General features: G+C 46.7%; 10 protein-coding genes and 1 non-coding gene across 12 annotated transcripts; 7 read left to right on the top strand and 4 right to left on the bottom strand.

Moving 5' to 3' along the window:
* Positions 1-1,135: 1,135 nt before the first annotated feature.
* LOC120901931 (protein CWC15 homolog) lies at positions 1,136-2,008 on the top strand. The gene has a single exon (XM_040310297.1). The coding sequence runs from the start codon at positions 1,277-1,279 to the stop codon at positions 1,964-1,966; it is 690 nt and encodes a 229-aa protein (XP_040166231.1). The 5' UTR covers positions 1,136-1,276; the 3' UTR covers positions 1,967-2,008.
* Positions 2,009-2,118: 110 nt separating this feature from the next.
* LOC120901930 (zinc finger protein 599-like) lies at positions 2,119-5,669 on the bottom strand. The gene is made up of 3 exons (XM_040310296.1): positions 4,938-5,669; positions 4,622-4,859; positions 2,119-4,547 (listed from the first exon to the last, which is right to left on the bottom strand). The coding sequence occupies exons 1-3, from the start codon at positions 4,979-4,981 to the stop codon at positions 3,708-3,710; spliced, it is 1,122 nt and encodes a 373-aa protein (XP_040166230.1). The 5' UTR covers positions 4,982-5,669; the 3' UTR covers positions 2,119-3,707.
* Positions 5,670-7,008: 1,339 nt separating this feature from the next.
* Positions 7,009-8,483, bottom strand: LOC120903665 (40S ribosomal protein S7). Its single transcript, XM_040313227.1, has 4 exons — positions 8,349-8,483; positions 7,822-7,989; positions 7,407-7,739; positions 7,009-7,257 (listed from the first exon to the last, which is right to left on the bottom strand). The coding sequence occupies exons 2-4, from the start codon at positions 7,987-7,989 to the stop codon at positions 7,180-7,182; spliced, it is 579 nt and encodes a 192-aa protein (XP_040169161.1). The 5' UTR covers positions 8,349-8,483; the 3' UTR covers positions 7,009-7,179.
* A 392-nt stretch (positions 8,484-8,875) lies between these two features.
* On the top strand, positions 8,876-10,268 carry LOC120902906 (40S ribosomal protein S20). Its single transcript, XM_040311987.1, has 4 exons — positions 8,876-9,011; positions 9,220-9,375; positions 9,465-9,554; positions 9,841-10,268. The coding sequence occupies exons 1-4, from the start codon at positions 9,009-9,011 to the stop codon at positions 9,955-9,957; spliced, it is 366 nt and encodes a 121-aa protein (XP_040167921.1). The 5' UTR covers positions 8,876-9,008; the 3' UTR covers positions 9,958-10,268.
* Positions 10,269-10,387: 119 nt separating this feature from the next.
* Positions 10,388-12,869, top strand: LOC120902905 (myotubularin-related protein DDB_G0290005). Its single transcript, XM_040311985.1, has one exon. It carries the CDS (start codon positions 10,936-10,938, stop codon positions 12,739-12,741), a length of 1,806 nt encoding a protein of 601 aa, XP_040167919.1. The 5' UTR covers positions 10,388-10,935; the 3' UTR covers positions 12,742-12,869.
* Positions 12,870-13,638: 769 nt separating this feature from the next.
* On the top strand, positions 13,639-13,779 carry LOC120905258. The gene has a single exon (XR_005739893.1). It is a non-coding gene; the product is annotated as a U4 spliceosomal RNA (small nuclear RNA).
* A 1,280-nt stretch (positions 13,780-15,059) lies between these two features.
* On the top strand, positions 15,060-16,533 carry LOC120899803 (39S ribosomal protein L30, mitochondrial). The gene is made up of 3 exons (XM_040306027.1): positions 15,060-15,315; positions 15,425-15,554; positions 15,621-16,533. The coding sequence occupies exons 1-3, from the start codon at positions 15,173-15,175 to the stop codon at positions 15,915-15,917; spliced, it is 570 nt and encodes a 189-aa protein (XP_040161961.1). The 5' UTR covers positions 15,060-15,172; the 3' UTR covers positions 15,918-16,533.
* Positions 16,534-16,662: 129 nt separating this feature from the next.
* Positions 16,663-18,144, bottom strand: LOC120899804 (guanine nucleotide-binding protein subunit gamma-1). Its single transcript, XM_040306028.1, has one exon. It carries the CDS (start codon positions 17,830-17,832, stop codon positions 17,620-17,622), a length of 213 nt encoding a protein of 70 aa, XP_040161962.1. The 5' UTR covers positions 17,833-18,144; the 3' UTR covers positions 16,663-17,619.
* A 264-nt stretch (positions 18,145-18,408) lies between these two features.
* LOC120899801 (T-complex protein 1 subunit theta) lies at positions 18,409-20,705 on the top strand. Its single transcript, XM_040306026.1, has 2 exons — positions 18,409-18,576; positions 18,725-20,705. Exons 1-2 carry the CDS (start codon positions 18,517-18,519, stop codon positions 20,303-20,305), a joined length of 1,641 nt encoding a protein of 546 aa, XP_040161960.1. The 5' UTR covers positions 18,409-18,516; the 3' UTR covers positions 20,306-20,705.
* An 88-nt stretch (positions 20,706-20,793) lies between these two features.
* LOC120899800 (tetratricopeptide repeat protein 7B) lies at positions 20,794-24,790 on the bottom strand. Its single transcript, XM_040306025.1, has 6 exons — positions 24,488-24,790; positions 24,131-24,410; positions 22,253-23,739; positions 21,939-22,177; positions 21,679-21,875; positions 20,794-21,619 (listed from the first exon to the last, which is right to left on the bottom strand). The coding sequence occupies exons 1-6, from the start codon at positions 24,609-24,611 to the stop codon at positions 21,487-21,489; spliced, it is 2,460 nt and encodes an 819-aa protein (XP_040161959.1). The 5' UTR covers positions 24,612-24,790; the 3' UTR covers positions 20,794-21,486.
* Positions 24,791-26,366: 1,576 nt separating this feature from the next.
* Positions 26,367-27,650, top strand: LOC120901493 (aminoacyl tRNA synthase complex-interacting multifunctional protein 1). 2 transcript variants are annotated; one of them, XM_040309479.1, is made up of 3 exons: positions 26,367-26,631; positions 26,718-27,040; positions 27,071-27,650. In XM_040309479.1, the coding sequence occupies exons 1-3, from the start codon at positions 26,497-26,499 to the stop codon at positions 27,576-27,578; spliced, it is 966 nt and encodes a 321-aa protein (XP_040165413.1). In that variant the 5' UTR covers positions 26,367-26,496; the 3' UTR covers positions 27,579-27,650. The 2 variants fall into 2 exon arrangements, with proteins under 2 accessions (XP_040165413.1, XP_040165412.1); XM_040309478.1 differs by having other exon boundaries at positions 26,368-26,631; positions 26,718-27,650.
* The last annotated feature ends 30 nt before the right edge of the window (positions 27,651-27,680 follow it).

Below are 27,680 nucleotides of genomic sequence, written 5' to 3'. Positions count from 1 at the left end.
TTCAATTATAGGTGGTTGAAAACAATAAAAAAACTTCTTCTTCTTATTTCTTATTTCTTACTTCTGCTTACCTGTGTAAGCAACGTTGCGGCTAAAATGTCTTTGACTGATTTGTGAGCCCATAACAAATTGACCAGGTTTGCATATAGTGAAGCAGGAGGAAGGGAGCTCGAACTTTACGAGGTTTGAACCCATGCAGGGTATGTTGTTAGGTTGTAAAAATTGACAACTGTACCTCAAGAATAACCACAGTGTAGTTAATCGGAAAAAAGTCGTATTTTTAGCTCTGTTTGTTGCATTTATTATTTCAATCAATCAACTTTTAATTTTCTGCAGCGCTTAGAGGGGACAAAAGGGGACCGAAATTTTTTCACTGAAGTTGTAGAAAGTGTTAAACTTTAATTCAATGTAGGTAGCAACAACAGGAAGTTACAGGAAAAAAATGGCGCTCTATAATATTGGCTTATTTGTATATTTTTCAGCTTTTTCTATATATAGTTTGTAGTAACTTTTTTATTCGTCACAGTAGCTTAAGTCTATTAACATATTCTTAAAGACGAAGAAAATACCTTTCCAACGATGTATTATTTAAATTTATAGGTAAAACACCAACGAAGTTTTAAGCAAATACATTATGTCAGTGGATACGGCTTAAAAACGGCCAATTAGCCAAGACTTTCAGGTTCAAAGCGTCATAACTTTTGAACAAATCAATGAAATTCTTTAAAATTTCAACTTTATACTAAACAACTATCCTAGTTTAAGTTAAAAATAAAAGGGATAGAAATAAACAGAAAAAATACTTTTCCATAAAGTCCGCCTTTAGACCACTGTGGACCGTTACGAATTATAGAAGCATTACTAAAGTTTATCTTTTATTCCAAACATTAAAACATTTAATGATATTGTTTATAATACTTTCCCTATCACTCTATACCACCATCGATTGCTCAGCACTTTTTAGGTTTTTTTTATTACAAATTCGTAAATACTAAGCTATCAAACCGTACATGCAGTGTCCTAAACACACAAAAAAGATTTGAAAAATTTACACAAACATCCCAACGGCCATTTCCCACCCAATTCAAATGTCAAACTGCTACCCCTATTTTGACAGTTCGAATGACGTTTCGGAAAACGGGGAAACAACAAAAACGCCATCGGGCTGCCATTCTACCAAAACAATCGCACCTACACTCGCGGAACAAAAGCATCGATATTCCAACGTCGTAGTAATAGTTTTTGTCGTAAAACAGAATTTACCAACCCACCGACCATGACGACCGCCGCACGTCCAACGTTCGATCCCGCCCGCGGTGGTAGCGGCCGTGGCGAGAAGGATCTGAGTGCCCTTTCCAAACAGTACAGCAGTCGCGATCTGCCAGGACACACAAAGCTAAAGTACCGTGACCAGGGCCAGAGCACCAGCGAAGAGCTCCGCAACCGTGACTTCCGCGAGGAGCTGGAGAAGCGCGAGCGGGACAGCAAGCAGGGAAGCAAGGGATCGGCCGTCCCGACGGCTCGCCGTGCCCTGGAGCAGGGTCCGGGCAGTGCGGGCAGCGGAAGCACCAAGCGACAGAAACTGGAGGCACCACAAAACCTTGACGCGGACGATCCGGTGGACAGCGAGAACTCGGACACGGACTCGGACGAGGACGATACGGCTGCCCTGTTGGCGGAGCTGAACAAGATCAAGCAGGAGCGGGCGGCCGAGACGGCTAAAAAGGAACGCACCAAGCAGCAGGAGGACGAGCGCATCCGAATGGAGAACATACTGTCGGGAAATCCGCTGCTGAGCTACTCGGCCACTGCCAAGGCGGAGATGAAGGTAAAGCGCCGCTGGGATGACGATGTGGTGTTTAAAAATTGCGCCCGTTCCGAACCGGAGAAGAAGGCAAACCAATTCGTCAACGACTCGCTCCGGTCAGATTTTCACAAAAAGTTTATGGATAAATATATTAAGTAAGTGGATGATATAATAAATAGTATAACGTTTTCCCCTCTTTTATCGGTTTGCGTAAATACAATTGGCTTTATCACTTGAAAGAACAAATGCCACGTAAGGAGGGACATGGATTTCTCAAGACTAGTTAAGCATTTAATTAAAATAACAATTGCTTTAAGATTAAATTACGAGTTTTCTTACGCTTACTTTTATTACTCATCTGGATCGTCCGAACTTTGTCTCAATGCCGAATGCAATGAAATTTTCATTCAATCATAAAAAAATGGTTTTTCTTGGCTTTGTTTTTCGTTTCGGTTTGGTTTTTGCTTTCCTTTCGGTTCATAAAATAATCGAATTCCCCTTTTCCCTTGCTCTCCGCGCCAAGGAATTTGCCGCCAGGCATTCTTACCATATAGTTACGCATTTAAGCTTTTATACATCTACTATCTTAATTCGTAAATTCCATCGTATATGCCACCTTCATCACAATAACACGAACCGCACAGGATCGATCGCAGAGTAGCTGCTGAAAATTGCACACACATGTAGGTCCTCGATGGGAAGGTGTTGCGCCAACTGGACGCTACCCACCCATTCCTACACCCCGTACGATCCCGTCGACACACATGCGAAATCCGAATTATTTATACGTGTACGTGTTAGGTAAGAAAACTCCAATTTACGTTACCAGTTATGTAGAACGAACGGTAGGGCAAAAAGAGTGACACACTGTATATCTCGCTATCACACGCAGCTGACTAAAGTAAACGACAAACAGTAGAAAGTTATGGCTCCCCGTTTTTTTTTTTGTTTTTGCCATCTCATTGACAAGAATTCCATTCCGTTTTGGTATAAATCTTAGTGTGGTAAATAAAAAAATAATGAAAGCGCACCTCGTTGCGCCGATCGTAAACGCTACATCTTAAGATTTGTTCCGATTAGCCGGGTGCGACCGCGAATGTGAGAAAGATATGGACAGTTGGTTAAGAATTAAGTAAATTTGTCCCGCACGAATACAGTTTCCCTAACTTACACCTAAAACGGGGCTCGCGCGGTTCATTCATCGTTCGTGGACCTATCGGTCGGTACATCCATACAAACACACCAAGAAGCTTTGTATCAAATGTGGACACTAAGAAGTGAAAAACAAATTTTGTACCCTACTCTCCTAATCAATCGAAGAAAGGGTAGTTTAGCTTATTTCCTGCTGAACACGGTTTAAGGGAAAGCCAAAGGACAAAGAGCAAGAAATGACTATAATAATAGAGCGAACGAAATAAATTAATAAATAAATAAAACATTAAAAATAAAACAAAAAAACGGAATATAAACAAGGGCATATAAAAAAACAATAAAATTATAACAAAAAAACGACTATGGCATTGCAACATGATGCACACCACCTTAAGTTTGGTTAAAATTAGGCAATCGCACGCCTATGGCCTCTGAAAGCTGACTAACAAAAAAGTTTCAAATCTTTGGGTAATTTTCAATTGCATGACTTGAACGAATGGCAAACAAATCTTTAGGAACCGGGTTTCTTTGTGACATTCCCGGTAACAGGAATACGGTACGGAAATAGTCGGCAAGCAATCACACATCACCAATTTGCTTGTTGTAATATGTACACTTAAACGAGCTACGTTAGTTTAGTACACCACCCCTAGGAACCTCGTCATTCCATACCTCGTAGCAGTAGCATGCGCGGCAAGTACTTACGGGTGTATGTAAAACGAAACAAAAAATAGCCAGACGCTTCCCTTTAGCTGGCATTCCTTATACCACAGTCAGTGAGCGTTCCCAATTCCGGGGTGCACTGTAGCGGAAATGCAGGAACCGAACCGAGCGAACCGGCACCGCCACCACCGTTACGCTCCTTTGCCGTGCCGTTCTTTCGCCGACCGGTCGATGGCGCAATCGGCATTGGTACATCGAGCCCTACGCTCGCCTCCTGCCCGTCCGCCATCAGGAACGGGTCGAGCGGGTTCGTTAGGTCGATCGAGAACTGTGCCTTGCAGCGCTTCAGGTTCCGGTGCATCAGATAGTAAGATTTGTGCTTGAACAGCTTGAAGCACCCTTCACACTGGTGCATGCTCGGCTTCTTGTGCGTGCCGACGTGCTTGTCAAAGTCGTACTTTAGCTTGAAGCTAAGGTTACACTCGGTGCACTCGTACGTGCGCGGTTTGCGCGGATGCTTCGGCAGCTCGATCGTGTCCCGGGGTGCGGTCTGATGGTGGCTGCGGATGTGCAACCGCAGCGTGGACTTGAAGTTGAACGCTTTCGAGCAGATCGCACACACCAGCTCGTCCTTGTCCGCGTTCAGTGCCTCCACGCCCAGCTCCGTCACGACGAACGTACCGCAGGCCGCGTCGATGTAGTGCCCGCCCGGCCCAGACAAGGGCGAGTCGGAGCTGGCATCACACGGAACCGCCACGTGGACCGGTATGCCGTTGTGCATCGTGATCGTGGGCGGTTTGCTCACTGCCTCGCTGTTGTACATCTGGCTTAGCATATCGAAGTAGGCGTCCTCGTCGTAATCGTACCCCAGCTTCGCCCGGCACCCGTTGCACAGTGGTTCAATCTTTCCATCGACCGGTTTTACCTACAACATATGGGAATGAGAGACACGGTGCGTCACAATAAGGGCAGAAGCGGAGCATCTTTCAAGTCTCTCACCTCGATTTTGGCAATCTTGTAAATGTTGTCCACTATCCGTTTCAGTTCTTCCGCCGATGCCGTCCCGATCGAGCTGAGCTCGTCGAAGGGTAGCAAACACATCAGACACTTTCTCTGCGGTTCTTTGGTACCATTTGTGCCGGCGGGGTTTTCCTGCATCGGTGTCTGTGACAGTATCTGTTGTGGCGCTTGCGTTTCCACCTGTTTCATTGCTTCCACCGTCCCCGTCGAGGTCGTGCTGTGAAGGGCAGGAATGGAAAAAAAACATTTGTTTATTTGCGTTGCACATTTTTTGTTGATGCTGCATTGCATTTACCTTGGTATTGTTGCAACAGATTCATTTTCAACCTTTTTCTCCATACCCTCCGGACGGGCTGCGTATCGCCAAGTAAGGAAAACGCTGCGTGAAGGACGACACAAAGCAGAACGCCTTTCCACCTGCACCACCCAACCCACCCACCGACAAAACCAAACACTTAAACACTCGGCAGACTCAGAGACACGGCGGAATACGACACGGCTTTTTCACGCGAAACACATCACTCGACAGCATGGCATACCGCACAAGGGACTTTCTTGCCCAAATTTCCCGTTGGATACAGTGCTAACCACGTACCGAACGCATCAGCACCCTACCCCACGGACAGGTAGTGCAGGGGACAAAGTTTTTGTGAAAAGGTAAATAAACTAGCAAACGGCAAACCCCAGCAGCAAATGTGTTGTTTGATGGACGAGACGAGATTTAACGGTTTGCCTGCGCTTCGAAACAAAACAAATGCCGCCAAAGTAGGCGAATTGACGGCGACGGGCTAGTTTTGCTTTCCGTTCTCACTCGTTTCACGCAGAATTTTCACTCAAACGCAGTCAGGAAAAGCTGCCGTCCCCCTTCCCCCATCGGTCGAGCGCACTGTGCTGGGCTTTTCTTTCTGTTCTGTCCCTGCTTCGTCGTCGTCCTTCTGGTTTTTCTTTCCTTGTTTTGAAGATTTTTTTTCTTCGCAGTAAATGTCAGTCTCTGCGCCTTGAAAGCCGAAGCTGGTCGAATTGGGAGCCGAAGCGATGACAGCTGTTTTCGAACATCGAAAGTATGCTTTTTGGACGCTTTTAGATGATTATAATTGTTTTAATATCATTTAAATGCTTTGATTTACTATATAGGCGCTAAAAAAAATGTTTCAATTGTAATTTTTAGTTTAATGAGTTTACTGCAACACAACAGAAATGTTTATGCTATTCTCTATTAGGTGGCGGCACCACTCACGTTCGGGGGATATTTTAAAAATAGCTCGTTGCAAAACGCCGTTGGCCTGAAGCTCAACAAATTCGTATGAGGATCAATGAATCAAATATAATCTACAAAAGTTCTTAAATTAAATTTCATGATCACTTTAAAGAGACCGAAACTATGAAAAAAAAATCTGTTCATTAAAAAAAACTACCCGATCATGTTTGTAGGATTCGAAAAAAGCCTGAGCATATGAAATTGACTGGATTTTGAAACAAACACAGAAGATGAAGTAACAACAACGGTTGATATGATTTAAAATCGCATATAAAAGGAAACCCATGATACAACTGTACAACCGAATGAGCTATTTCACATCCCAGCCAAGCTTACCAGGTTAGCTGATCATCAACGGAAATTTGTCTGCGAAGCCGATGGGAAGCTCTCATCTCAAAAGGTACCCACCAGAAGCGTGGGTTTGTACTTTGAATCTTTTAGGAAACTGGAAACTTAGGCAATTTGTCCTCATTAAGTTCATATCACGATCGATGGATTCATAAAGATTGACTTGAAAGACGGATAACAATATGGAAGTTATTTTACATACTAACAAGCTACCACACAACAGTTTTGTTGCATACCGAGTCACTTCACTCAGAACCATCCGATAAATGTACCGTATTTATATAGCTTTTTGGCCTTTTCCATGTGAAATCTTCCCAAACCTGGCCAAGCTATGTTGAGCATCGATGCTTCATTGGCTGACCATTACATTCAATTCTCTCTAAATGACCGATTTAGATCCTTTTGGCCGTTGATTTACTTTGAATTAAGCTGCTAGGAACGGGTATTGCCAAATAGAACAGAAAGCTGAACGAAATTGATCCGATCGTTCCATACAAGCAAAAAGTAACAGTGGAAGATCACTGACAACCCCTTGGCTAGTGATGAAAAACTGATTTGCTGATTGACCTTTCACTCCATGTTCTGAAATCCACACTGAATTAATTTAACCGGCTTCCTTTGGAACATTTGCACCTTTTCTCACCACCAACACGGAACGGAAACGACACGAATGAAAATGGATTCATTCCCGTTAGGTGAAATGTTCCCCCGCTATAAATCACGTTTCGGTTTCAAATCATCTCTTCATGAAGTGAGGAGGTTAAGTTTTCCTATCCATACAGGTTTTTATTTGTTGGATATTTTTAACGGCTTTTCTGCGTCCACCCCGATTTCTCCGATCTTTCACATTCCAGTAGCACAAACACTCCAATAATCAAGTGCTGTAGCTGCTGCAAACTTCGGCTATCCACTAGCACGCAACCCTTATATTTTACAGGTAGTTCTCTGGGAATTCGAACGTAACGTCACGGCCAGTCAGCTTCTTGTACACCGACGCGAAAGTGTCAACCTGCAAGAAAAATAACAAACACACAACATTAATACACAACATCGAAGGATACGAAATAATCAACTCGAATGGAATTGAGTCACTGAATACAGAGGGATATTCAAGCTTTAACATGCAACACCATTCCCCCGCTTCTAACAGCTACTCACTTTGTGTTCGATGGTGGTCTGCTGGTTCTTATCCAGGTGCACCTTGATCAGCTGGGATCCGTCGAGCTTGACGCGGATACGCTTGCCGACCACCTCCGCCGGGAATACCAGATCCTCCAGGATGGCATCGTACACGGCGGTGAGCGTTCGGGAACGCGGTCTCTTCTGCTTGTTGGGGTCGCGGCGTCCACGCATCGGCTTGGGCAGAATGCGGCGCTCGGCAATGAACACGACGTGCTTGCCGGAGAACTTCTTCTCCAACTCGCGCACCAGACGGGTCTGTACCTTCTGGAAGGCCTTCTGTTTCGGCACCGGCACGTAGATGATGATCGCCTAAAATGCAAACCCAAACACAACACACAAATCAGCCACCAGAGTTCGATTCTCTTCCCGTGTCCGGTGCGCGCGCGCCTACCTTCTTGTTGTTGAACTCGACCTCACGCGCGCGGGTGATGTACAGATCACGCAGCTGCGGCTTCAGATCCGAGTTCATCTCCAGCTCCAGGATGGCCTGGCCGATCTGCGTCTCGAACGCATCGGGTTCGCCGTTGCCGGCTTTGATCACCTTGGAACCGAACACCATCTAAAAAGGAAGAGGGGGGGTAAGAGAAAACCATCACATTAATACTTGTTTACTACGTTCAACAACAATAACCTGGCTCTGGCCAATTCCATCTTCGATAGCGCATGCAACACGATATACGCCCTGTCCACGGCCACACCGGGGTGTCATGTCATCAACATTCTTCCCTCCCGCTTCTGACAACATCAACCACCGGGAACGGCGAATCGCATTCGGTACACGGTTTCACAAATCGACGCATTTCTCCAATAAAAGCTTCCACAAGCCATCGGCAATCGACACTCGTCGCGTGTGGCCACCATTCGTCTATCGGTTGAGCGGCAAATCGAAGGAATTGGCACATTTTCAGCAACACTTACAGCGATTTTTATTTGGGTTCACAACGAAATGTGTCCACTAGCACATCAAAGATGCCCGGAAAAAGAGCGAGAGGAGTTCGGCATTGACAGTTGTTACCCTTCTGGCCCGGAAGTTCGCAACGCGCTTCGCCGCAACTGTCAACTGTCATGCAGCGTGCAGGGCTGAGCAGAACGTTGATTTTATGCTTACAACCGTTTTCACTTTGTTTCTAATCAATCAGTACTCTCGATGTTTTTGAAAATTAATGTCAAAAATTGTGTTGTTTTTTCAATGCTAAAAACTCCCATAGGTTTTACGGATAAACGTAAATAAATTACAGAACACATTCCTCCAAAAACGCATAGTTGAGAATGCGATTTAAGGATATAACCGATGGTTGACTTGAATTACCTTCGATTTGCACCCTACGTATATCTTTTTTCAGTTTATTTGCCTTTACCCTTTGCATGATTCAAGTACGATATTCTCCGAACAGACAATATTCCCAACCGGTATTTTTTTTTCTAGCCAGCTAATGACAGATGAGGTTGAAGCGCTCACCTCCACTCGTCCATTTCGTCAAAAGTTGTACAACAGAGAGGTTTGGACTGGTTCAGCGCTGGTCAATCTTTTGTTGATTATCTCGACCAGAAAACTCTTCTCTTCAATCGAAGATAAATATGGTAAATATTACACCCTATGCTGCGATTAAAACGATTGATAATGGGGGTAAATCCGCTGAATGAGGCCACTTTTGTTAAAACAATCGTGATGGCATAAGCTAGGTTAGGTTTCTGCGGGTATCCGCGCGCGGGACTGGCTGTGTTTTTTAGCTACACGTGTCACAGATTCAGGAGTGATTATTTTACTGATTTTTCCTTATTTTCTTAGGCTGCCGTAGCTACCAAGGACATTGAGAAGCCGGTCGTTGAGACCGCGACCGTGCACCGCATCCGTATCACGCTGACCTCCCGGAATGTTCGCAGCCTGGAGAAAGTGTGTGCCGATCTGATTGCCGGAGCCAAGAAGCAGAAGCTGCGTGTGAAGGTAAGTGTTTCTGTTGCACTTTTTCTTCTTTGTTGTGGATGTGTAAACAGACAAAACTAATTCGCTACTTTTTTCGCCACTTCCTTCAGGGTCCAGTTCGCATGCCGACCAAGATCCTTCGCATCACCACCCGTAAGACTCCTTGCGGTGAGGGTTCCAAGACGTGGGATCGTTTCCAGGTACGTTCAGTTTGCACAATCTGCATATATCGCCCTCCCCGGGTACGGCAAGTTTAAAACCAAAGTGTCCGTTTTGGGGCTCTCGTAGTCACTGGTAACCGCACTTTCGAAAAACCGGCCAAGATAAAATCGTCCTACGTCATAGTGCTTGATCAATGGTTCATAATTTTTCAAGTCTCCATTGGTCTCGGACATTTCCTCGCTTCGCACTGCCGCAGGTGCATTGCTCTGCTGCTCGCTATTGTTTGTACTAAACAATCGATCCTTCTTTACTGCTTTTTTCCAGATGCGCATCCACAAGCGTATCATCGATCTGCACTCGCCATCGGAAATCGTGAAACAAATCACCTCGATTAACATGGAACCTGGTGTAGAGGTTGAGGTGACGATTGCCGACCCATAAGCTACTGCAGTACCAAAAGCTCCCGAGCAACAGCATCGTGTGATCGGGTTCTCTCTCTGTCACTGGTGGCTCGACCGCATGGTAACGTTCGTTACTTCACCCACCATCAATGGAAGTAGTGAGTGTTACCGTGTATAAAACGTTCGGTTACTTGCACTAACATCCAAGTATAGTAACCAAACAACAAGCCCCTTTTCTCCGTGTACATTTGCTTATTCCTGGTAGAGTTACCATCGACAAGGAATGTAGCAAATTACACGGAATAAAAAGAAAACAAAGTATTTAAACGTTTTTTACGTTAAAAGGGCAAATATCTGGATTTTTATGTTACTTAATTTCATAAGCGAAAGAAAATAATATTTTATTATAGAATTATTGTTAACGCTTCATCTACATAGTATGTTTTATCAGATATCAATGATGGTTCTAAATTTATCAGTCAAAATAACGTCTGGTCCAGTACTGACCCCAAAATTTCGTTTGAGCTGTGCCAGTTGAAAGTATCCAATGGAAATGACTGACTTGCCATAGCAGACAATTGTTCGCTTTATCGTTATTTCCGTTTTGTATTACAAATTCCATCACAATTCCCCTCGCATCTATTTGTAAACATTCAATTTCTGCAATGTAATTGTCTAATTATTTCCACACATGTATCTACACCCCCCAGCCAATTCCATTTACGGAATAACGATAGAAAACTCTTTACAGAAATACCGTCGTCATAGGTAGTCACTAGCAACCCTTTACCACCTTTACCTCACCCGGGTTGCCATGGCAAGGAATGGGGCTTTTGTCTAAAGGAGCGTCATGTTTGCCAACGTTAGGTCGATAAACGAAAAACATTCAGCCCGGGTGCCCTCCAGCAGTAGTCTGGAACGTTCATGTTATTGTTATCGTTAGTTGGGCGCACACGTTTCGAAAGTGCAAGTGAAACGGTCGGCATTTTTTGCGATTAAAACTCTCTTTCCCTGTGGCATGTGGAAGCTGAAAAGTAAGCTGAAACGCAAATTCCGCTCATCGAAGATCGATTGTAATAGCAATCGGGTAGATTACGATGTGCACTCGCTTGAATCCGAGAGTCCGGCTCGACCCGCTTCGGAGCAATCCGATACATCGGTGGCAGTACCGGGTAGCAGCAGTTGTGGTGACGGTAGCGGTTACCATAGGCACGCTCGAAATTGCTGTTGCGCCCCCGTTGGCGGTGCTGGCAGTAGCGACAATTCATCCCTTTTCAGTTACAACTGTTGCTACAATTACAATTTGCACATCAATTACAACGTGCACCACCGGTTGCAGCACAACCATGTGGCTCCCCATCATCACCATCATCATCGCCATCACCATGGCAACCGGCGGGAAGGCACGGACGATAATACCGACGGAACACCGTTCGGTAGCACTAGCTGCATGACGGGTGCAGGGTCGGAAAGCTCGACTGAAGTTCCACGAAAGGCTCGAGCATCGTGTGCCAAAACCCGACGAAACCGAACCGCTGCGTCCAGCGCGTCCTCGACAAAAGTGTCCTCGGAACCGGACATTGATAGGAAGGGGGCCTTGCTTGAAAATAAAATCACCACAAGATGCCTTTCAACGAGCGATCTTTCGTCGTACAAAAGCCGGCCTGGGCAGCGGTCTCGCAATGGAGTGGCGAGTGGCGAAGGAAAAAAGAACCCATCTTCGGCCGGTGGGTCTGGTGTCCGACGACCGCGTTCCGCTTCTCAGCGTGGTCGGGCGGATTCGCTCGATAACACTACCGGTACCGATTCCGCAATGTCCACCGACTACCACACCATCTGTCGACGGTTGCACGCAATCTCGCTCCAATCGGAGGCGGCCACTCCATCATCCGCCGATCCGATCGCGGGCCGTGCCGATCTAACCGATCACGATCGACGCATCCTGCACTGCATGGTGCTGAAGCGCATCAAGGAGCTCGAGCAGCTAGAGGAGGCCGTCCTGGCCAAGCAGTGCTGGGAGCAGGAAAAAGTGTTCCGCAAATCATTGCTCGATCAGCAGGAGCGCAACTATCGGAAAGCCATCCGGCAGAAGCGCACCATCGAGATGATCGAGGTGCGCAATCGAAAGCAACGGTTGGCCCGGCTCGAGCAGCAGCAGATAGAAAAGATACAGAACGAAATCAACGAGAAGGACCTTCGGTCGGCAAGTCTGCTGAAGAACATCGAGATCAAGAAGGGCATCCGGGAGTGCGAACGTCGCAGCCGGGAGCTGAAGCGCCTCGAGGACGCTACGGTTAATCAGGAGGAGAAGGTGCTCGATAGGGACATTTGGCGGCAGTCGCTGGTGGAAACGCTGGAGGAGCGTGCCAACCGTGCGGAAGGATTGCGGCGCCGAGTGATGGACGTGTACCGGCGCCGGCTGAAGATTGACAATCAGCTCGAGCGGAAGATGCATGCCCACAATCTGAAGCAAACGCTCGAGCAGGAGCGGTACAAGCTGTCGCTGCTGAAGGAACGTATCCTGGTACGGGAGAGTCGGTTCCAGAAGTTCAAAGACAGCAAAAAGCGCATCTTCGATCAGCTGAAGAATCGGGCCAAAACGACGGCCGCACTGCGCGACATGGTCAAGCACACGATTGGGCCGGGTGGTGGCGGCAGTTCGGGAACGGTGGTGACGGTTTCGGCCAGCAACACCCGGCCCGGTTCGGTGCTGCAGCATCAGCAAAGGTGTGTTTCTTCCGCACGGTCCAGCGGTTCGGTCGGTATGGTGATGGATTCGGCGGCCTTGTCTCAACGGTTGCTGGACGTTGTACGCATCAAATAAGCGGGGAACGGATGCGTTGAATCATTTTAAGGGCTTTTTTGTATATTCACCTTTACATTTGCTTCTTACCTGGACGACGGTTCGGTCGGTACAATAAAACGAAAGCACCGAATATCCTTGGAAAAATAGGGGTTCCGTTTGCATTTTTACCTGACTTAAAGAAAGAACCGTACAAATGTTCTTGCAAACCATCCAGCAGCGACGCCTGTACGATCAGCATCCTTGTTTTCAACTTCGATTTGTTCTATCATTTCTAATATTATCTTTGTACAGCGTACACATGATAACAATTAGTACTATTTGTAAATAATTATCTAAAAAAAATTTATATTAATAATTAAACTTTTTTGCATAATATATTCCATTATTACGGCACATGTTTAGCCGTTTTTTCTGATAATTTAATATAATATTGTAAACAATATTTTACAGCCTCAAAAGTATGCAGTTTAAAACAAACCGCTTGGTGTTGCATTTTTAATCCCTTAAAATAGCAAATTGACTGACCGCTGCAAAATAATCGTTTCCCATTTTCCCTAATGCTCAAGGACATGCAGATTTATTCAACCTTGAAGCAGGACCATAGAAAAAGGGTAAATCGCCCATCATGCAAGGGTGCAAAAGTGCAAGGAAAATGCATCCACCCCTTGGTTTGCAAATGCAGAATTTGGGCGAACAGCAGGGGTACAACAAACAGGTTTCTACCGGACGCGCCTTGGCGAGCGGCACAAGTCATCCCTTCGGCCCGAACGGTACCGCGTGCAGCGGTTGGAGATGCGATTGCATGGGTGTGCGTGCAGATCAGGGCAAGCTGCGTTAGAAGTGTGGTGTGTTATGTATCGCTAGAGCAGCACGTCAGCGTTAGATGAGGACGGTCGGGAAGGGCAGTGTTGGATTAGCTTTGCGCAGTGGCGATATCGTAACCAATGAGGTACAACCGAGGTGCGATTATTGCTAGTTGAAAACTAATACCAATACCCCGCCTTGGGGACGTGAAATACCGTCCGCTATGGCAATTTTTGCAAACCCCGAAAGGGGTAACAATTAATTAATCAAAAAGTATCTAGTAGAGTTTAGCCCGGTGATCTATCCTGAAAAACTATCACTGCAAATGATGGTCTGTGGTTAGATAATGATTATTACGTTCAATAGACATAGTTTCACGACAGGATATCACTGAATCCTCTCAGATCTTTCAATGACCACTCAATTCCGTGAAATCATTTTCTTCGTGAGCCGGCATTGGGTTGTGGTTTGTTTATTTCGTGATATTTGACAACCGGCTTGATACACCGGCATGGTGGAGTCATTAGCTTCAGGGGTGAATAACTTTCAAGAGAAATGAGCGCGGTTCTGAAGCAATTGCATCTCTTATTACTGGCCAAATGTTTCAATGATTTATTTAGAAACATTTTTATTTTTCTTTTAAATTCCTGGACCTGGAAATTAATCAAAAAGTTTTCCGAAAGAAAATAAAATGTAAAATGTAGGACTAGAAAAACTTGTCATGTTAGTATCAAAAGCTAATTTAGCGACAGTTGTTTCTTCTTCGTCGATGTATATTCTGTTTGGTTCTTTAAATTGAGTCCCAATTTCTTAAGTGAATAATATTTTATTCCGTTTGAATCATCCACCGATACAAGGTATTTTGACTGCCGAAACAAAGAGGACTTTTCAGAAATAATTATTATTTGGCAAGACTAAAGTCCCTAGCAGTTCTAGTTAAAATGAGAAAGCACGTAAGTAGATTAATTTTCACAATTCACAGTCAGTTAGTTTTAATCGTTCTTTTTCTATCTCGCATAACGTCCTACGCGGACATGCCGGTCTATTCAGGATTTCGTGACTTATTTCATTACGACACAGCTGGATAGTCAATCCTTTCTACGATGGGACGGTCCAATTCAGGCTTGAACTCAGGACGGGCATGTTGTTAAGTCGTTCTAGTTGACGACTGTACCAAGGGATCGAGTTTTAATCATCATAGACTGTATTTTTAGCTCATTCTTAGCCGACTAAGATTCGTTTCCCTTTTGGATCACGCAGAAATTCTTTGCATTTTTGAGCTTTTTACAATCTCGACGGTTCTTGCGCATCGCCGCCAGTCTTTGCTGACCCCTGCCGTAAGGTGTTCTAATCAAATATGCATCATTTGCTTGTCTAAAATCATACATTTATTACGCTGCATTAAAGAATCCATTCAGGAAATAGTGAAATTCTTTCCCGCATTCAACAAACCATTCCTTATTTCCAATATGTGTTATTTACCTTTCCTCCGGCCCGTTCGTTTCGAAGCATTCGAAGCTGTCAAACTGTCTTTCCCCGAAGTGACACAAAAGACACACGCTCGAATCGCAGCAAGCGGCAGCGCACAGTGTTGTTATGTAAAGTAAACTATTATCAAGCTGCTGCCGGGTGGCTTTACCGCAAGATGCTGAAAGTGTTCCAATCGTCCTCCACCCTGCTGGGACAGCAGCTGAAAGCCCTGGTTTCAGTCCGACACTACGGCAAACCGAACAAAAAGTTCCTCTACAAAGATGGCATCCTGAAGGACCAGATTTATTACTACCCACGGTAAGGTTTCGTGTACCAGGAGCACGTGTGGTGTTTACATCACTGTAGCATACCCGAAGCGAGGCAAACGAGTCGATCATCATATCATACGACTGGGCTTTGCTTTTAGGGACAACAACCGTGAACTACCTGCGCTGGATGGAGAACCTTCGAAACTGTTCAGCGTTCGTCGTATGAAACCAATCAAAGGGCTGCCGTACTGGGAAAAGCGGATACTGCGCGGCTTGGGACTGTATGAGGTAACACAACTAACCGATGCTAACCCCGAAACAGACGCCTTATTCTCGTTAACCTTGTGTTTGTAGAAAAATGCGGTCGCCGTGGTAAAGAACATCCCGGAAAATAATGCCCGCCTGTGGAAGGTGAAGCATTTGGTGGAGATACTTCCGATCACGTACCGGTACGGCGAACCGACGGAGGCTGACATCGAGCGAACGTTCCTAAAGGAGGATGGCGAGTGTGTCGTGATACGCAAGCTAGAGGCAGCGGAGGTGACCAATACGAAGCTGTCCGCTGCGGAGCAGCTTCGTCACGCCAAAGATCGTATAGACGGGGAAACGTTACGAAAAGATTCTCGGCTCAAGTGGCTGAATGCGTGGTAAGGGAGGGTGGCAGTCTAGCGGGATGGCCGTAAGTCCGTTTGTAGGTAGTGCGGAGGAGGATTGAGTGGCGTTTAATATAAGCAACCTTTAAAAACACAAAAAAGAAGTTTCGGATACTTTTTTATACAAGTAGGGCACGGGCAGTTTTTACACGACACATTTAAATAGTCCACTGTTTATTAGTTTTTTTTTTGTTGCACGCTTACATATTACCCACCCGGCGCCGCTGCCGTCCGCGATTCGAGCCATTCCGCAACAATCGATCGCTAGCGTGTTGGCTAGCCAGTAGGGAAGAAACCGGTCGGAAAAACCACCCCGGGCCCTGGCTAACATCACCCCACACACGCTGCTGGTAGGGGGACGAGCGTGACATCGCGCCCCATCGGCCACTGGAACCAACGGGCGGATTTGTTGGGTGTGGTGTATGTATGTGTGAGTGTGTCAGTAGTGTGGTAAATATAATATAGTAGTAACATTGATTTTTGCTTTTCCACGCGCTTTCTTTCCCTAATATACTTGTACAACACCGACGACAGTCAGCAGCTATATAAAGTCTAATTGTTGGCCTACTACACCTTTGAACCGAGAGCAAGTGGTGGTGGTTATGGTTACCTTATTTGTCCTGTGTTGCTTTACCCATTTCTTGTAGTATTGATGTTTAGTTTGCTCCTTTGTTTTTGGTTTGTTCTGGTGGAAGAAGAAGTATTGTTTTTGTTTCGTACGTTTTTCTAAATATTTGGTTTACTTTTTTTTGTTGAGTTTTTGGTTGGCTAATGAGATTCCTGCTTTCTGATAAATGGATAGGAAAGCGTGGTAGCAACACTTTAGCAATTCCCTTCTTTCAATCCCCATCCTTCAGTATACGTGTAGGTTTTAAAAACGAATGGAAGCGTCTGAGAAAACTCCAGTCTGTTGGTTAGTTTCAATATATAGAGAGAGATGCATTTTGCTCTTTTTTCTTCTACTTTGCCTTTCTAGCGATTGGTGACACGGGTGGTTACTGTACTGGAGTAAAATTTCTATAAAAACACGGTACTAGTTGGGGTAGGTAGGTGTCCCACCGTCTTCGAGCGGGCGTGTTCCTCCCAGGTAGAAAAACACCCATCATCCTCCTGTATACGGTTGTATAGGCGGTGGTTCCGGTGGTGACGGTAAATATGGTTGGATTGAATTTTCTGATCAGACTGTGTCGAGGAGGTTGCAATTTCCACTCTACCACACCATTGGGTGGTATAATTTATTTGATGGCGTTGAGTTCTTTTCTATGCTTTACATTATCCTACGAGAAGCGTCGAGGTTGGAGAGGGATGAGATATAGGGTTGGTGTTAGCGATGTGAGTAATCGGGTGACATTCGAAGCAACAAACTGTTGCGCTTCCTGTTTTGCTCACGCAAACTGTTGTACGAGCAACATTCGCTGTAGGCTGATTTACGGGATTGTTGTGTGCGTTTCTCTTGTTGCATTTTACCGGGGAGGGCACGGTTACTCCATTTCCAAATAGACACTTAACACATCAATTTATCTTGGCGGTACAATTTTGAGCATGCTTCCTATACTACCTCCTCATCCTCCTTTTTCCGGATGACGTCATCGCGCCATAGAGACGATAGAGCTGTTCCTTCCGCTGGATCTGTTTCCTACATTCCAGCGAAAATAGGGGCAAAACTAACGAGTACTGCAGCATCCATCGTGCAGGCAAGCTTACAGAATGCTGCAGGAGCTCTTCTCGCGGAACGGGTTCACCTTCTGGCTGGAGAACCCGACCAACAGGCAGTCTTCGGCCTGGTGCTCCGTCACGTACTTCACGATGTCCGCCACGGCCTGCGACACCGTGATGCGCTGGATGGCAGCTTCGCGCCGGAGCTGCTCGGTGATTGCTCGTTGCTGCTGCAGATTCGAGGCCATTATATCCATCACGGCTGTCTCGGATAGCCCTATGGTGAATGCTTTTACGGGAAGTTTCCGCGCACAGAAAAAAAATAACAAGCAGGTGCAGCTATGCGAAACCCGCAACACGGATTGCTTCACCAACGGGCTAAAAGGGGAACAACTGCGTTCACGGCACTTGATGACTTTTTGCCGAATATCGATGCCTTTTATTTAGGGCGTGTGAACTGCACTTGGCTTTGCGGGGACTTTTTGCTGCGAGCGAAGAGATTCCAGAAAGCTTTAATTGGATGATCGTTTCGTTCGTAGTTTTTTTTTATTGGTGAAAAATTTCTGTACCCCTCATTTGACATTCCGTTTTGACAGTTGGTGTCGAGTTCAACTGTGGTAAAAAATGCAGAAACAAAAATACGATCTCCAATATTGTACCTAGAACAGATTAAATCACGTTGTTTTGTTACAGCCATTGTTAAATGAGTTCAATTGCTTTCTAGCACTTCACAAATGTTAACAAACATTCAAACAAACCGATTGCCATCAATGCAGAAACGGACGAAGAGAGCTAAACGCACTGGGCTAAAATGACAGCTTCCAATATAACCTCACAAGGCAGAACAGGAGCAAGCAATACCGTTCCGAGAGCGAGAGCATTGCGTTTTTGTTCGACTTGCAGCCGCTGTTTCCTGAAACGAGAAAAATCTGTGCACAAAAATGGCTCTTCATGTACCGAAAGCACCCGGTTTTGCGTCGATGCTCAAGGAAGGAGCTCGGGTAAGTTGAAAAATAACCCAACACGATGGAAAACATCCATCCGACATGCCGGTGGAGCCGTACACAGCGAAAAAAACCCACTTCCCCTCGGCGCATGATGATTCACGTGAGAAATCTCACACACCCACACGCACATGCTTATTTGCAGGCATATTCCGGTCTCGAGGAAGCGGTCTACCGTAACATCAACGCCTGCAAGGAGTTCGCCAACTCGGTCCGCTCGGCTTACGGGCCGAACGGCATGAACAAGATGATCATCAACCATATCGAGAAACAGTTCGTCACATCCGATGCCGGTACGATTATGCGCGAGCTGGATGTGGAACACCCGGCGGCAAAGCTGATGATTGAGGCGAGCCAGATGCAGGAGGCGGAAGCGGGCGACGGCACCAACTTCGTGGTCGTGTTCTGCGGCGCCCTGCTGGAGGAGGCAGAAGAGCTGTTGCGGCTGGGTGTTACCAGCAGTGACATTACTGAGGGCTACGAGAAGGCGCTCCAGAAGACGCTGGACATTCTGCCCACGCTTTCCTGCCACGAGATCAAGGATTATCGCAGCCTGGTGCCGGTGCGGAACGCAATCCGTGCGACGGTCATGTCAAAACAGCTCGGCAACGAGGACTTCTTGGCCGATCTGATCGCAAAGGCGTGCATTTCGATCATGCCCGAGAAGACCACATTCAACGTGGACAACATCCGGGTGTGCAAGATCCTGGGCAGCGGGCTGCAGATGTCGGAGGTCATCCCGGGCATGGTGTTCAAGCGGTTCGTCGAGGGTGAGGTAACGTCGGCGACGAAGGCCAAGATTGCGCTCTACTCCTGCCCGGTAGACATCATCCAGACGGAGACCAAGGGCACGGTGCTGATCAAGTCGGCAGACGAGCTGAAAACGTTCAGCCAGGGCGAGGAGAACCTGCTGGAGGCCCAGATCAAGGCGATCGTCGATACGGGCGCGACGGTGATCGTGGCCGGAGCAAAGTTTGGCGATATGGCTCTGCACTACATGAACAAGTACGGTCTGATGGCGGTGCGGCTGAACTCCAAATTCGATCTGCGCCGGCTGAGCAAGGCCGTCGGTGGTACGGTGCTGCCCCGGCTGACGCCGCCGAGCACGGAAGAGCTGGGCTACTGCGACAACGTGTACTTGCACGAGCTGGGCGACACTTCGGTGACGATCTTCAAATCGGAGGGCACGGAAAGCCGCATCGCGACGGTCGTTATTCGTGGCTCCACCGACAACTACATGGACGACATCGAGCGTGTCATCGATGATGGTGTTAACACGTTCAAGGGATTGACGCGCGATGGGCGCTTCCTGCCTGGTGCGGGTGCGGTGGAAATCGAACTGGCCCAACAGCTGGCCGAGTACGCCGATACGCTGCCCGGGTTGGAGCAGTACGCGGTGCGCAAGTTTGCTAAGGCGTTGGAGTACTTCCCCAAGGCGCTGGCCGAAAACAGTGGCGTAAACGCGACCGAGGTAGTCCACCAGCTGTACCTGGCACACAAGCAGGGCAAGAAGACGGAAGGCTTCGACATCGAATCGGAACAACCGGCCACGATCGACGTCACGACGAAGAACATCTTCGACCTGTACACGACAAAGTACTGGGGACTGAAGTATGCCGTCGGTGCTGCCTGTACGATCCTGAAGGTGGACGAAATCATCATGGCGAAGCGGGCCGGTGGACCGAAACCGCGTGCGGGCGGTCCCGGAAGTGACGACGAATCGTAAGCAGCCCTTTGGAGCTGGTAACACTTTCATCTTGGCCCCGTTTTTCGTTGCATCAGCATTTTTCGTCTGCACTTTAATTCTAATTTTATCTTCATTGCTAACACTTATGCTCGTTCACACAACAACACCTTGCAGGATATAAGATTAATATTACACATTATGCTGCACTTAAAATATAAAACCGCACACACCACCTTTTCCATCTCGAGCGGGTGGGACTAACTGGCAGTGGGTGCTGTGGCTTTTTTTCACTGGATGTTTCCTTTGTGCTGCTCTCAGCTGCCAGCAATTGTACTCACTGCGCACACCACCTTTATGTTGATAATGAACATGTGTAGGCGGAAAAGGAAATCAAATAAAGCTTCTAACATCCCCTCCAGAAGCTGGAAGGATAATCTAATCGTGATTTCTAATCAATGCTAGTTGTTTGGGCTTTCTTTCTGAAAGACATCCGATCTTGGGCGGCTTGTTGTAAAGATCAGGCCAGCTTTCATTTAACCATTGTCCGAACTTTATTGTATATATTTGGTTTCCATTTCCTTAAACGTTGCAATTGATAATACATCATGATGATGATCCCGAGCTTGTTGAAGAGAAAATACCACCAGTTCTGTTTATACATGTCTGCATACTGACTACCACCAAAGGTCTCTACAATACATAACTCGTCTCAAAGACGTGTCCGTTGTAAACAAAACATTTAAACTTATGAATAACGATACAATCACAGTGTGATAAAACAAAACTATCTGGGGGGAAGTGGGAAGAGATTGTGATTTGAGTGCATTATCGTACATATGTAACGAAACATCACACTAATAACTAGAAGGTTGAAATGCATCCAAGGGAGTGAACCTCTACTATCCCGCTACCCAATAATGACACACAGACATTGTGGCATAATACTTTTGCTCTAAAATAGACTGACACCTTTCGGGGTTTGCTAAAACTGATATGAATTATGCACGCACACCAGAGTGAATACGGTAGGGGATGAGCGTGAGCATAGCACTGGTTTGATTATCTGGATCCTAAAATTAGTCAACGGTCAATAAGAATAGTCAAATAGATACGGGTGATGAACATTCGATCCACGGAACAATTGTGTCCGCGGTCTGGTGGTGTTGAGTGAGCTGCTTTGAGCAGGGTAAAATCTTCACACAGATTAACTTTACTGAGGTTTAGTCGAAAACGAGACCGATCGCATTAAATGGCAACACCGGGCAGTACGGTTCGAGCTGTAGTGCCGTTGCCATGCAATCAGCCGAAGCCGTGTAATCTCCTAGACTTTCCATCACACGTCCCAGCAGGAACCTACAAGGAGGGTTATTATAATCCTGGCTCATTGTTCAATAAAAGTGGCTGACACTTACCATATTTTGGGACAGTTTGGATCAATTTTGGCCGCGTCCTTCAGCGTCTTTTCGGCCAGCCGGGGTTCTCCCAGCGTTAGGTGTGCTTCACCGAGCGCTCGCAACGCGTCCGTATGGTACGGGTTCGCTGAGACGGCGTTAAGAAAGCATTGCTTTGCTTCATTCCATTGGGATTGGAAGATGTGAATTTGGCCTCGCTGTAAAGAAAAATCATTAGAATCAATATACCCATAACGGCTAACAATATTTTCCTTCCCTACCATGTACATAACCTGATGCGAAACAGGATTGATGAGGCTTGCCTCCTGGATGCAGTTGATCGCTTCGTTTGGCTGTTCAATCGCTAGATATACGTCCGCTAGCAGAAGCCAAATTTTGAACTGAATCATCCAAGCCTTCTGTGGCCCGGGTCGGGGACTGAACGAGCTAAGAGAGCTGGCCGCTTCGCTAAGCGCGTGCTCAATGCGTGATGCCGCCAACGATGCTGCGTGAATTGAATCTGTAAAAGGGGAACATTTTCAGGACCGTTAGACAGCAACAGCAGCCGTGAAAGATGGGGTTCTTTCTATCTTACTTGAATCTTTGTCAGACATTTGAGACGATTGCATCTGTATGACGCTCCTCGTGTCCGAATGCTTCTCATTGTCGTGCTCGTTGGCAGCGTTCGCGAGCTGCACCTCGTATACCTCGCGCCAAATGGAGAACATCTGCTGCACCGTCTCGAGGGCCGTCTCGACGTCGCGCAGATACAGCTCCAGATGTGCCTTCACGTGCAGCAGATTCAAATTGTCCGGGAACTCTTCGACTGCATCTTGCACCACGGCAAGCGCCTCCTTCGGACGTCGGTTTGCCGTCAGTAGCAGTGCGAACAGCAGCAAGCTGGAGGCATGCTCTGCCCGGAGCGACAGTGCCGTCGTGATGTGCACCAGTGCCTCCGTAATGTTGAAGTTGTGTGCATGCTGGCAGGCCAAATAGTACTCCACCAGATGATCGTTTGGATCCTGCTGGACGGCACGCTCGAGTGCTTCGAACGCTAGCCGATTGTACCGGTCGCGCTCGGATACCAAATTCGACGATACGGCCATCTGCTGTAGCCCAATGCCAACGTACAGCTGAGCGCGCGACCTTCGTCCCACCGGGGCTTTGAGCTCCTTCCGCAGGGCTTCCTCGGCAAAAGCAAGACCTTCCTTTACCTGATCCAAATGTTCGTAGCAGATGCGAGCCGCCATTAGGCAGGACATACTATCGCCCGGTTCGAGGTTGGAGTGTTCCTTCAGAGCGCAGACCGCGTGCTTAAAGCGCCCGAGTGCCATCAGACAGGTCGCGTACTGTTTCCACACGTGACTTTCGCCGAACGCAAACTTCAGCGCCTTCTCGAGCGAATCATGCAACAGTGCCACCTGGTTCCATCGCACGGTGGCCAACGTTAGCAGATCGTAAATGGCCGTCGCATTGCCAAGGGAGTGTACGCGTGCGTCACGAAACTCGGGCGACTGCGATAGAACGGCATCGCGTACGGCAAGCGTTTCGGCAATCAGCAGCAGCAGGATCGTTTCCTCGTGTTGGTTCTTCGGGATGAATTGCTGCCGGCCGGAATATTTGCGCGGTTCCCAGAGACGCTTATTACCGCCGGACGCACTGCGTGTTGGTGTGTTGCTGGTCGGAAGCGTGTATATGGTGCCCGATACACCGCGCAACAGCACTTCCGCCAGCTGGCGGGCAAGTGTAAGGCGTAACGTTTGAGTGGCCCTCGTTTCGACCGCACTCAACATGACGCGATAACGGTCGATGGCATTCTGCAGCTTTCCCGCCTTTATCAGCACGATCGGGGCCTGCTGCAGGCCCGTCTCGAGGATTGCACCCATACGACGTACCTCACCTTGATTGGTACTATCCTGTCCCTGCAGGTAGAGGATGCCCAGATCGGCAGCTTTTTCAAAGCAACTGATCATTTCCGCTTCCTGTTCCGCCTGCTTAAATTTCGACGGTGCCTTTGAGCCTTTCTTCTCCAGGCACATGCCTTTGATGGCGTACGATTCAGCAAGGATTCGTATACTTCTCCTGGAAACGAGGAAAACAGAAGTGTTAGATTTTCCTATAAAAGTATACATTGTTTGGTAATTGTGGGTGATTCGTATTTTGTTCTTGTTTCCTGAATTGACTACTTCGTCCAGTTATAGATATAGAATTTAAAAAAGACATCATCCCACGGTAAGAATGAATTTTTAAATCGGGATAGCTTCAGGATCTGTTCCTCGACCTATGTAGGACCTATGATATCAGTTTTTAAACCGGAATAGTATCGTTACCAGTTTAGGATGTAAGATAGTAATAAAATATAACAATCGAGATGAATCTGGCCCTTATCCGAAATCGGCACCTCGGAATTGCGTAGCGTTGTGTAGTATTTGTGCAATTAACTAGTTTTTTTTTAAATAAAAGACCAACTTACGCTGAAAGATGCTTCTCCGATAGGGTGTTCAACTCGGCCAGCACAAAGTTCTGCAGCGACTCCTCATACTGTCCACAGGCAAAGTAAAGCTTGGCTAGCAACAAATGTGCATCCAGTGCAAAGCCAGCCTTCTTTCCATTTTCCCCCGTGACGGAATTAAGATAGCGCTTGGCCTCGGACAGTCCCAGCTTTGCTTTGGAGTAGTTTTCCTCTATCGGTGGATGTTCCTCGAGGTAGCTTTCCAGCTTCCCTTCGCCAGTGAGAAAGTTGGCAAGACATTCTGCAACATAAACGACACGGCCGTGAGATTACGATACGACTAAGTCCCTCCCCAGCGTCGCTATGACTCATACGCACCTTGCGGGTATCCCGTTTTGAGCTCTTCGGCCAGCTCGATCACCCGTTTCCATCGTCCTTCACTGCGACACTGCTCGATGGAGGATTCGAGTTTCGTTACTTGATTACGGCCACGTCCAGTCATGTTGTACGGTTAAGCACTTTATGTCTAATAACTTATCGCACTGCCCTACGCAGTCTGTTGTCCCTTTTCTATGCTTTAATCGATAAAATCCCTACGGAGGGTGAGAAAAATTACAAAACAGCTCAATTTTCGCGGCCGTGTTTGGTGTTTTTCCATAGATTCTCCCTTTCCTATCAGGGTGACAGAGTTGACAGTAGTGTTGGCCGTTCCGGTCCGAACCTAGTAAAAAAGTTCCGTTCTTTATGTAGGCCGTTCCGTTCCGATCCTTTATACAAAATCGTTCCGTTCCGTTCATTCCGTTCTTTCCGTTCATTCCGTTCCGTTCCGTTCATTCCGTTCCGTTCCGTTCATTCCGTTCATTCTGTTCATTCCGTTCCGTTCATTCCGTTCCGTTCATTTCGTTCGTTCCGTTCATTCCGTTCCGTTCAATTCGTTCTTTCCGTTCACTCCGTACCGTTCCGGTCTTTGCCGCTTCAATAATGTTAGCAAGGTGTTGTCGTTCGTGCGTTCCGTTCTTTGAAAAAACCGGCTTTGTCCGGCTGTTGCTTGCTGCATGCAAGATAACTGTTCACTCTTTCTCTCATACAGTATGTGTTGCCTATGCACTCTCCCATGCTCATAGGAATATTCATCGCACTTCGTCGCGTATCGTTTATAAAAATCGTGATAAGCGAAACCAAAAATGGTGTTGCATTTGGCATTATGGTGCAATTTGTAACATCTATTATACTTTTTGTTATAATTTTGCTTGTCTTAACTAGACAAATAACAATCATCAAATTAAAATCTGTACTCATATGGCAGAGCGGGTTAGAAAATATGTATTATAATATGCGAATATGAACAACGCAAAATAAAATGTATTTATTTTTTATGCCACGATATCCACTTGATCTTGGCACTCGGCATGATTCCAATATTTGACCATTTGATTCGAAGCATTCTGTTCCATTCGACAACCATTTGAGTGCCGTGATCTTGTAAACGGTTTGTGTAAAAAAAAAGTATTTGTTTTAAATAGTAAGTGAAATTCAAATAATTAGTCAATCTCGTGATACAATCGTCAACTCGTACCACTCAATAACATCGGCATGGGTAAAAGCCTCGAATAGATCGTGCCCCCAAACGCTGGGATGATTATCCTGCTATGGGCGTTTAATAAGTTACTGCTAGCCAAGCCTATTATAGGAAGGAAGGCTTTGACCGAAAATGGTCGTCGCATCTAAAAAGTTTTAAAAATGCTAGATAATAAGTGTATGCTTTATATTAGCACAGCTGGTAGAGCTTACTGGGCATAGGTTGAACCCATCTAGATTTGGTGTCAGATAAGATTTCAGATTCAAGAAACGCCTTTTCATATCCTGTAACAAGTAACAACCCCCCCCCCCCCCCCGGATGACAGTTTGGCGTCTAAGCTCTGGGTCGGTTCTTTTGCACCCCAGGTTCACGTTCCGTTCTTTTTGAAAAATGAACTAGTTCCGTTCCGTTCCTTTTTTTAAACGAAATTCCCAACACTAGTTGACAGATGTTTGTTATCATCGGAAACGCACCAACACCAACAAATGCAGTTGACATTTTTTTGTTCATTTGTAATGACCGTTCAGTTCTATAAAAATTTAGAAAAATCGCAAAACGTAAAAATAGACAATATGTGTGCTGTTATTTTTATGAATTACATCATTTTATAGTTTTTTACTTCCTAATTGTTCAGTTTTCGGTAGATAACTTTGGATGAGAAAATAAAAACAAAAATCCATCATTTTGACAGCTCGGAAAGGCCTCCTCCACGTTGCGTTGCGGATACGTTCCGTGGTGTTTTGATATCGTTTTTCCTCCAATACCGGTTTCCCTTCTCAAGGTTCACTTTCCTCGGACATTGCAGCCGATGTTTGGTGTCACCTTTGGCACAGTCGTAAAACGAATATTCTCCGTCCCGCGTTTAGTGAAGATGAGTGATCTGCAGCGCATTCTATCCAACAACAAGGCAGCCGAGGAGCTGCTCGAGTCGCTGAAGCAAGAGGTAAGGCGGGCAGGTTTTATTTTCGTATCTCGTTTGCGGTCAATTACCTCATTTATCTCACATTAATACCCGTTTTCCCGTTGCAGCTGAAAGTGATAAAAAATGAGCAAATACAACGCAAAATCGCCATGTTGCAGACGGAAAATGAAACGCTCCGTCGGCAGGTCGATTCCTGTCTGAAGCAGCTGGTTTCGCTGGAGGTGGCGCACGGAAAGGTACAGATTCCGGTCCCCACACCGGATGAAGTACGGGCTGGCAGTGGTCCAGCGACAGTAAAAATGGAACCCGTCGCACAGCCACCGGCCGCTAAGGAAAGTCCCAAGGAGCAGCCACCGGCCAAGGCACAGCAACAGCAGAGCGACAGTAAACCACCGAAAGAAAAGAAGCCCAAGAAGGAAAAACCGGCCGGCGGGGAGGGTAAGCCGGCGGCGCCGGCCGTCGAAGAACCACCGATCGATGTGGGACGGTTGGATATGCGCGTTGGACGCATCGTGGAAGTTTCGCGCCATCCCGACGCGGACAGTCTGTACGTGGAGAAGATCGACTGTGGCGAGCCGAACGGTCCCCGGACGGTGATTTCCGGGCTGGTGAAGTATGTGCCGATTGAGGAGATGCAGAACCGCATGGTGGTGGCGCTGTGCAATCTCAAGCCGGCGAAAATGCGCGGCATCCTGTCGGAGGCGATGGTAATGTGTGCTTCGACGCCGGACCGGGTAGAGATTCTGGCTCCACCCGCGGACGCAGTGCCGGGCGATCTGGTACACGTGGAGGGATATCCACGCGTGCCGGATTCAGTAATGAACCCGAAGAAGAAGATCTTCGAAACGGTAGCGCCGGATTTGAAGACGAACGGTGAGCTCGTGGCGTGCTACAAGGAGGGTTCCTTTGTCGTACCTGGGAAGGGACCGGTCAAAGCACAGACGCTTAAAAATGTACAAGTAAAGTAAAGGCGGTAGTCGTCCTGTTCGGCGAGGAATACTCTTTCGTTTCAATAAACGTTTGTTAGAATATTGACTGAAGAACGGTTCCCACCTTTTCTTCATAACCAT

The sequence above is a fragment of the Anopheles arabiensis genome, chromosome 3 (genome assembly GCF_016920715.1).
Source record: "Anopheles arabiensis isolate DONGOLA chromosome 3, AaraD3, whole genome shotgun sequence".
Lineage (NCBI taxonomy): Eukaryota > Metazoa > Arthropoda > Insecta > Diptera > Culicidae > Anopheles > Anopheles arabiensis.
Note: the sequence above shows the minus strand (reverse complement) of the source record. Positions and strands in the feature narration are given on the sequence as shown.

Excerpts from the sequence above, each read along its gene's own strand:
- LOC120901931 (XM_040310297.1), top strand. The coding sequence starts at position 1,277 with ATGACGACCGCCGCACGTCCAACGTTCGATCCCGCCCGCGGTGGTAGC.
- LOC120901930 (XM_040310296.1), bottom strand. The coding sequence starts at position 4,981 with ATGGAGAAAAAGGTTGAAAATGAATCTGTTGCAACAATACCAAG. Across the intron at positions 4,860-4,937 it reads TCTGTTGCAACAATACCAAG|CACGACCTCGACGGGGACGG; the intron begins GTAAATGCAATG and ends TGCCCTTCACAG. Across the intron at positions 4,548-4,621 it reads ACAAGATTGCCAAAATCGAG|GTAAAACCGGTCGATGGAAA; the intron begins GTGAGAGACTTG and ends CATATGTTGTAG.
- LOC120903665 (XM_040313227.1), bottom strand. The coding sequence starts at position 7,989 with ATGGTGTTCGGTTCCAAGGTGATCAAAGCCGGCAACGGCGAACCCGAT. Across the intron at positions 7,740-7,821 it reads TCGAGTTCAACAACAAGAAG|GCGATCATCATCTACGTGCC; the intron begins GTAGGCGCGCGC and ends TTTGCATTTTAG. Across the intron at positions 7,258-7,406 it reads AGACCACCATCGAACACAAA|GTTGACACTTTCGCGTCGGT; the intron begins GTGAGTAGCTGT and ends TTTTTCTTGCAG.
- LOC120902906 (XM_040311987.1), top strand. Across the intron at positions 9,376-9,464 it reads AGCAGAAGCTGCGTGTGAAG|GGTCCAGTTCGCATGCCGAC; the intron begins GTAAGTGTTTCT and ends CACTTCCTTCAG. Across the intron at positions 9,555-9,840 it reads AGACGTGGGATCGTTTCCAG|ATGCGCATCCACAAGCGTAT; the intron begins GTACGTTCAGTT and ends GCTTTTTTCCAG.
- LOC120902905 (XM_040311985.1), top strand. The coding sequence starts at position 10,936 with ATGTGGAAGCTGAAAAGTAAGCTGAAACGCAAATTCCGCTCATCGAAG.
- LOC120899803 (XM_040306027.1), top strand. The coding sequence starts at position 15,173 with ATGCTGAAAGTGTTCCAATCGTCCTCCACCCTGCTGGGACAGCAGCTG. Across the intron at positions 15,316-15,424 it reads CAGATTTATTACTACCCACG|GGACAACAACCGTGAACTAC; the intron begins GTAAGGTTTCGT and ends CTTTGCTTTTAG. Across the intron at positions 15,555-15,620 it reads GCGGCTTGGGACTGTATGAG|AAAAATGCGGTCGCCGTGGT; the intron begins GTAACACAACTA and ends TTGTGTTTGTAG.
- LOC120899804 (XM_040306028.1), bottom strand. The coding sequence starts at position 17,832 with ATGGATATAATGGCCTCGAATCTGCAGCAGCAACGAGCAATCACCGAG.
- LOC120899801 (XM_040306026.1), top strand. The coding sequence starts at position 18,517 with ATGGCTCTTCATGTACCGAAAGCACCCGGTTTTGCGTCGATGCTCAAG. Across the intron at positions 18,577-18,724 it reads TGCTCAAGGAAGGAGCTCGG|GCATATTCCGGTCTCGAGGA; the intron begins GTAAGTTGAAAA and ends GCTTATTTGCAG.
- LOC120899800 (XM_040306025.1), bottom strand. The coding sequence starts at position 24,611 with ATGACTGGACGTGGCCGTAATCAAGTAACGAAACTCGAATCCTCCATC. Across the intron at positions 21,876-21,938 it reads CGCATCAGGTTATGTACATG|CGAGGCCAAATTCACATCTT; the intron begins GTAGGGAAGGAA and ends TTTTCTTTACAG. Across the intron at positions 21,620-21,678 it reads CCAAACTGTCCCAAAATATG|GTTCCTGCTGGGACGTGTGA; the intron begins GTAAGTGTCAGC and ends CCCTCCTTGTAG.
- LOC120901493 (XM_040309478.1), top strand. The coding sequence starts at position 26,497 with ATGTTTGGTGTCACCTTTGGCACAGTCGTAAAACGAATATTCTCCGTC. Across the intron at positions 26,632-26,717 it reads TCGAGTCGCTGAAGCAAGAG|CTGAAAGTGATAAAAAATGA; the intron begins GTAAGGCGGGCA and ends TTCCCGTTGCAG.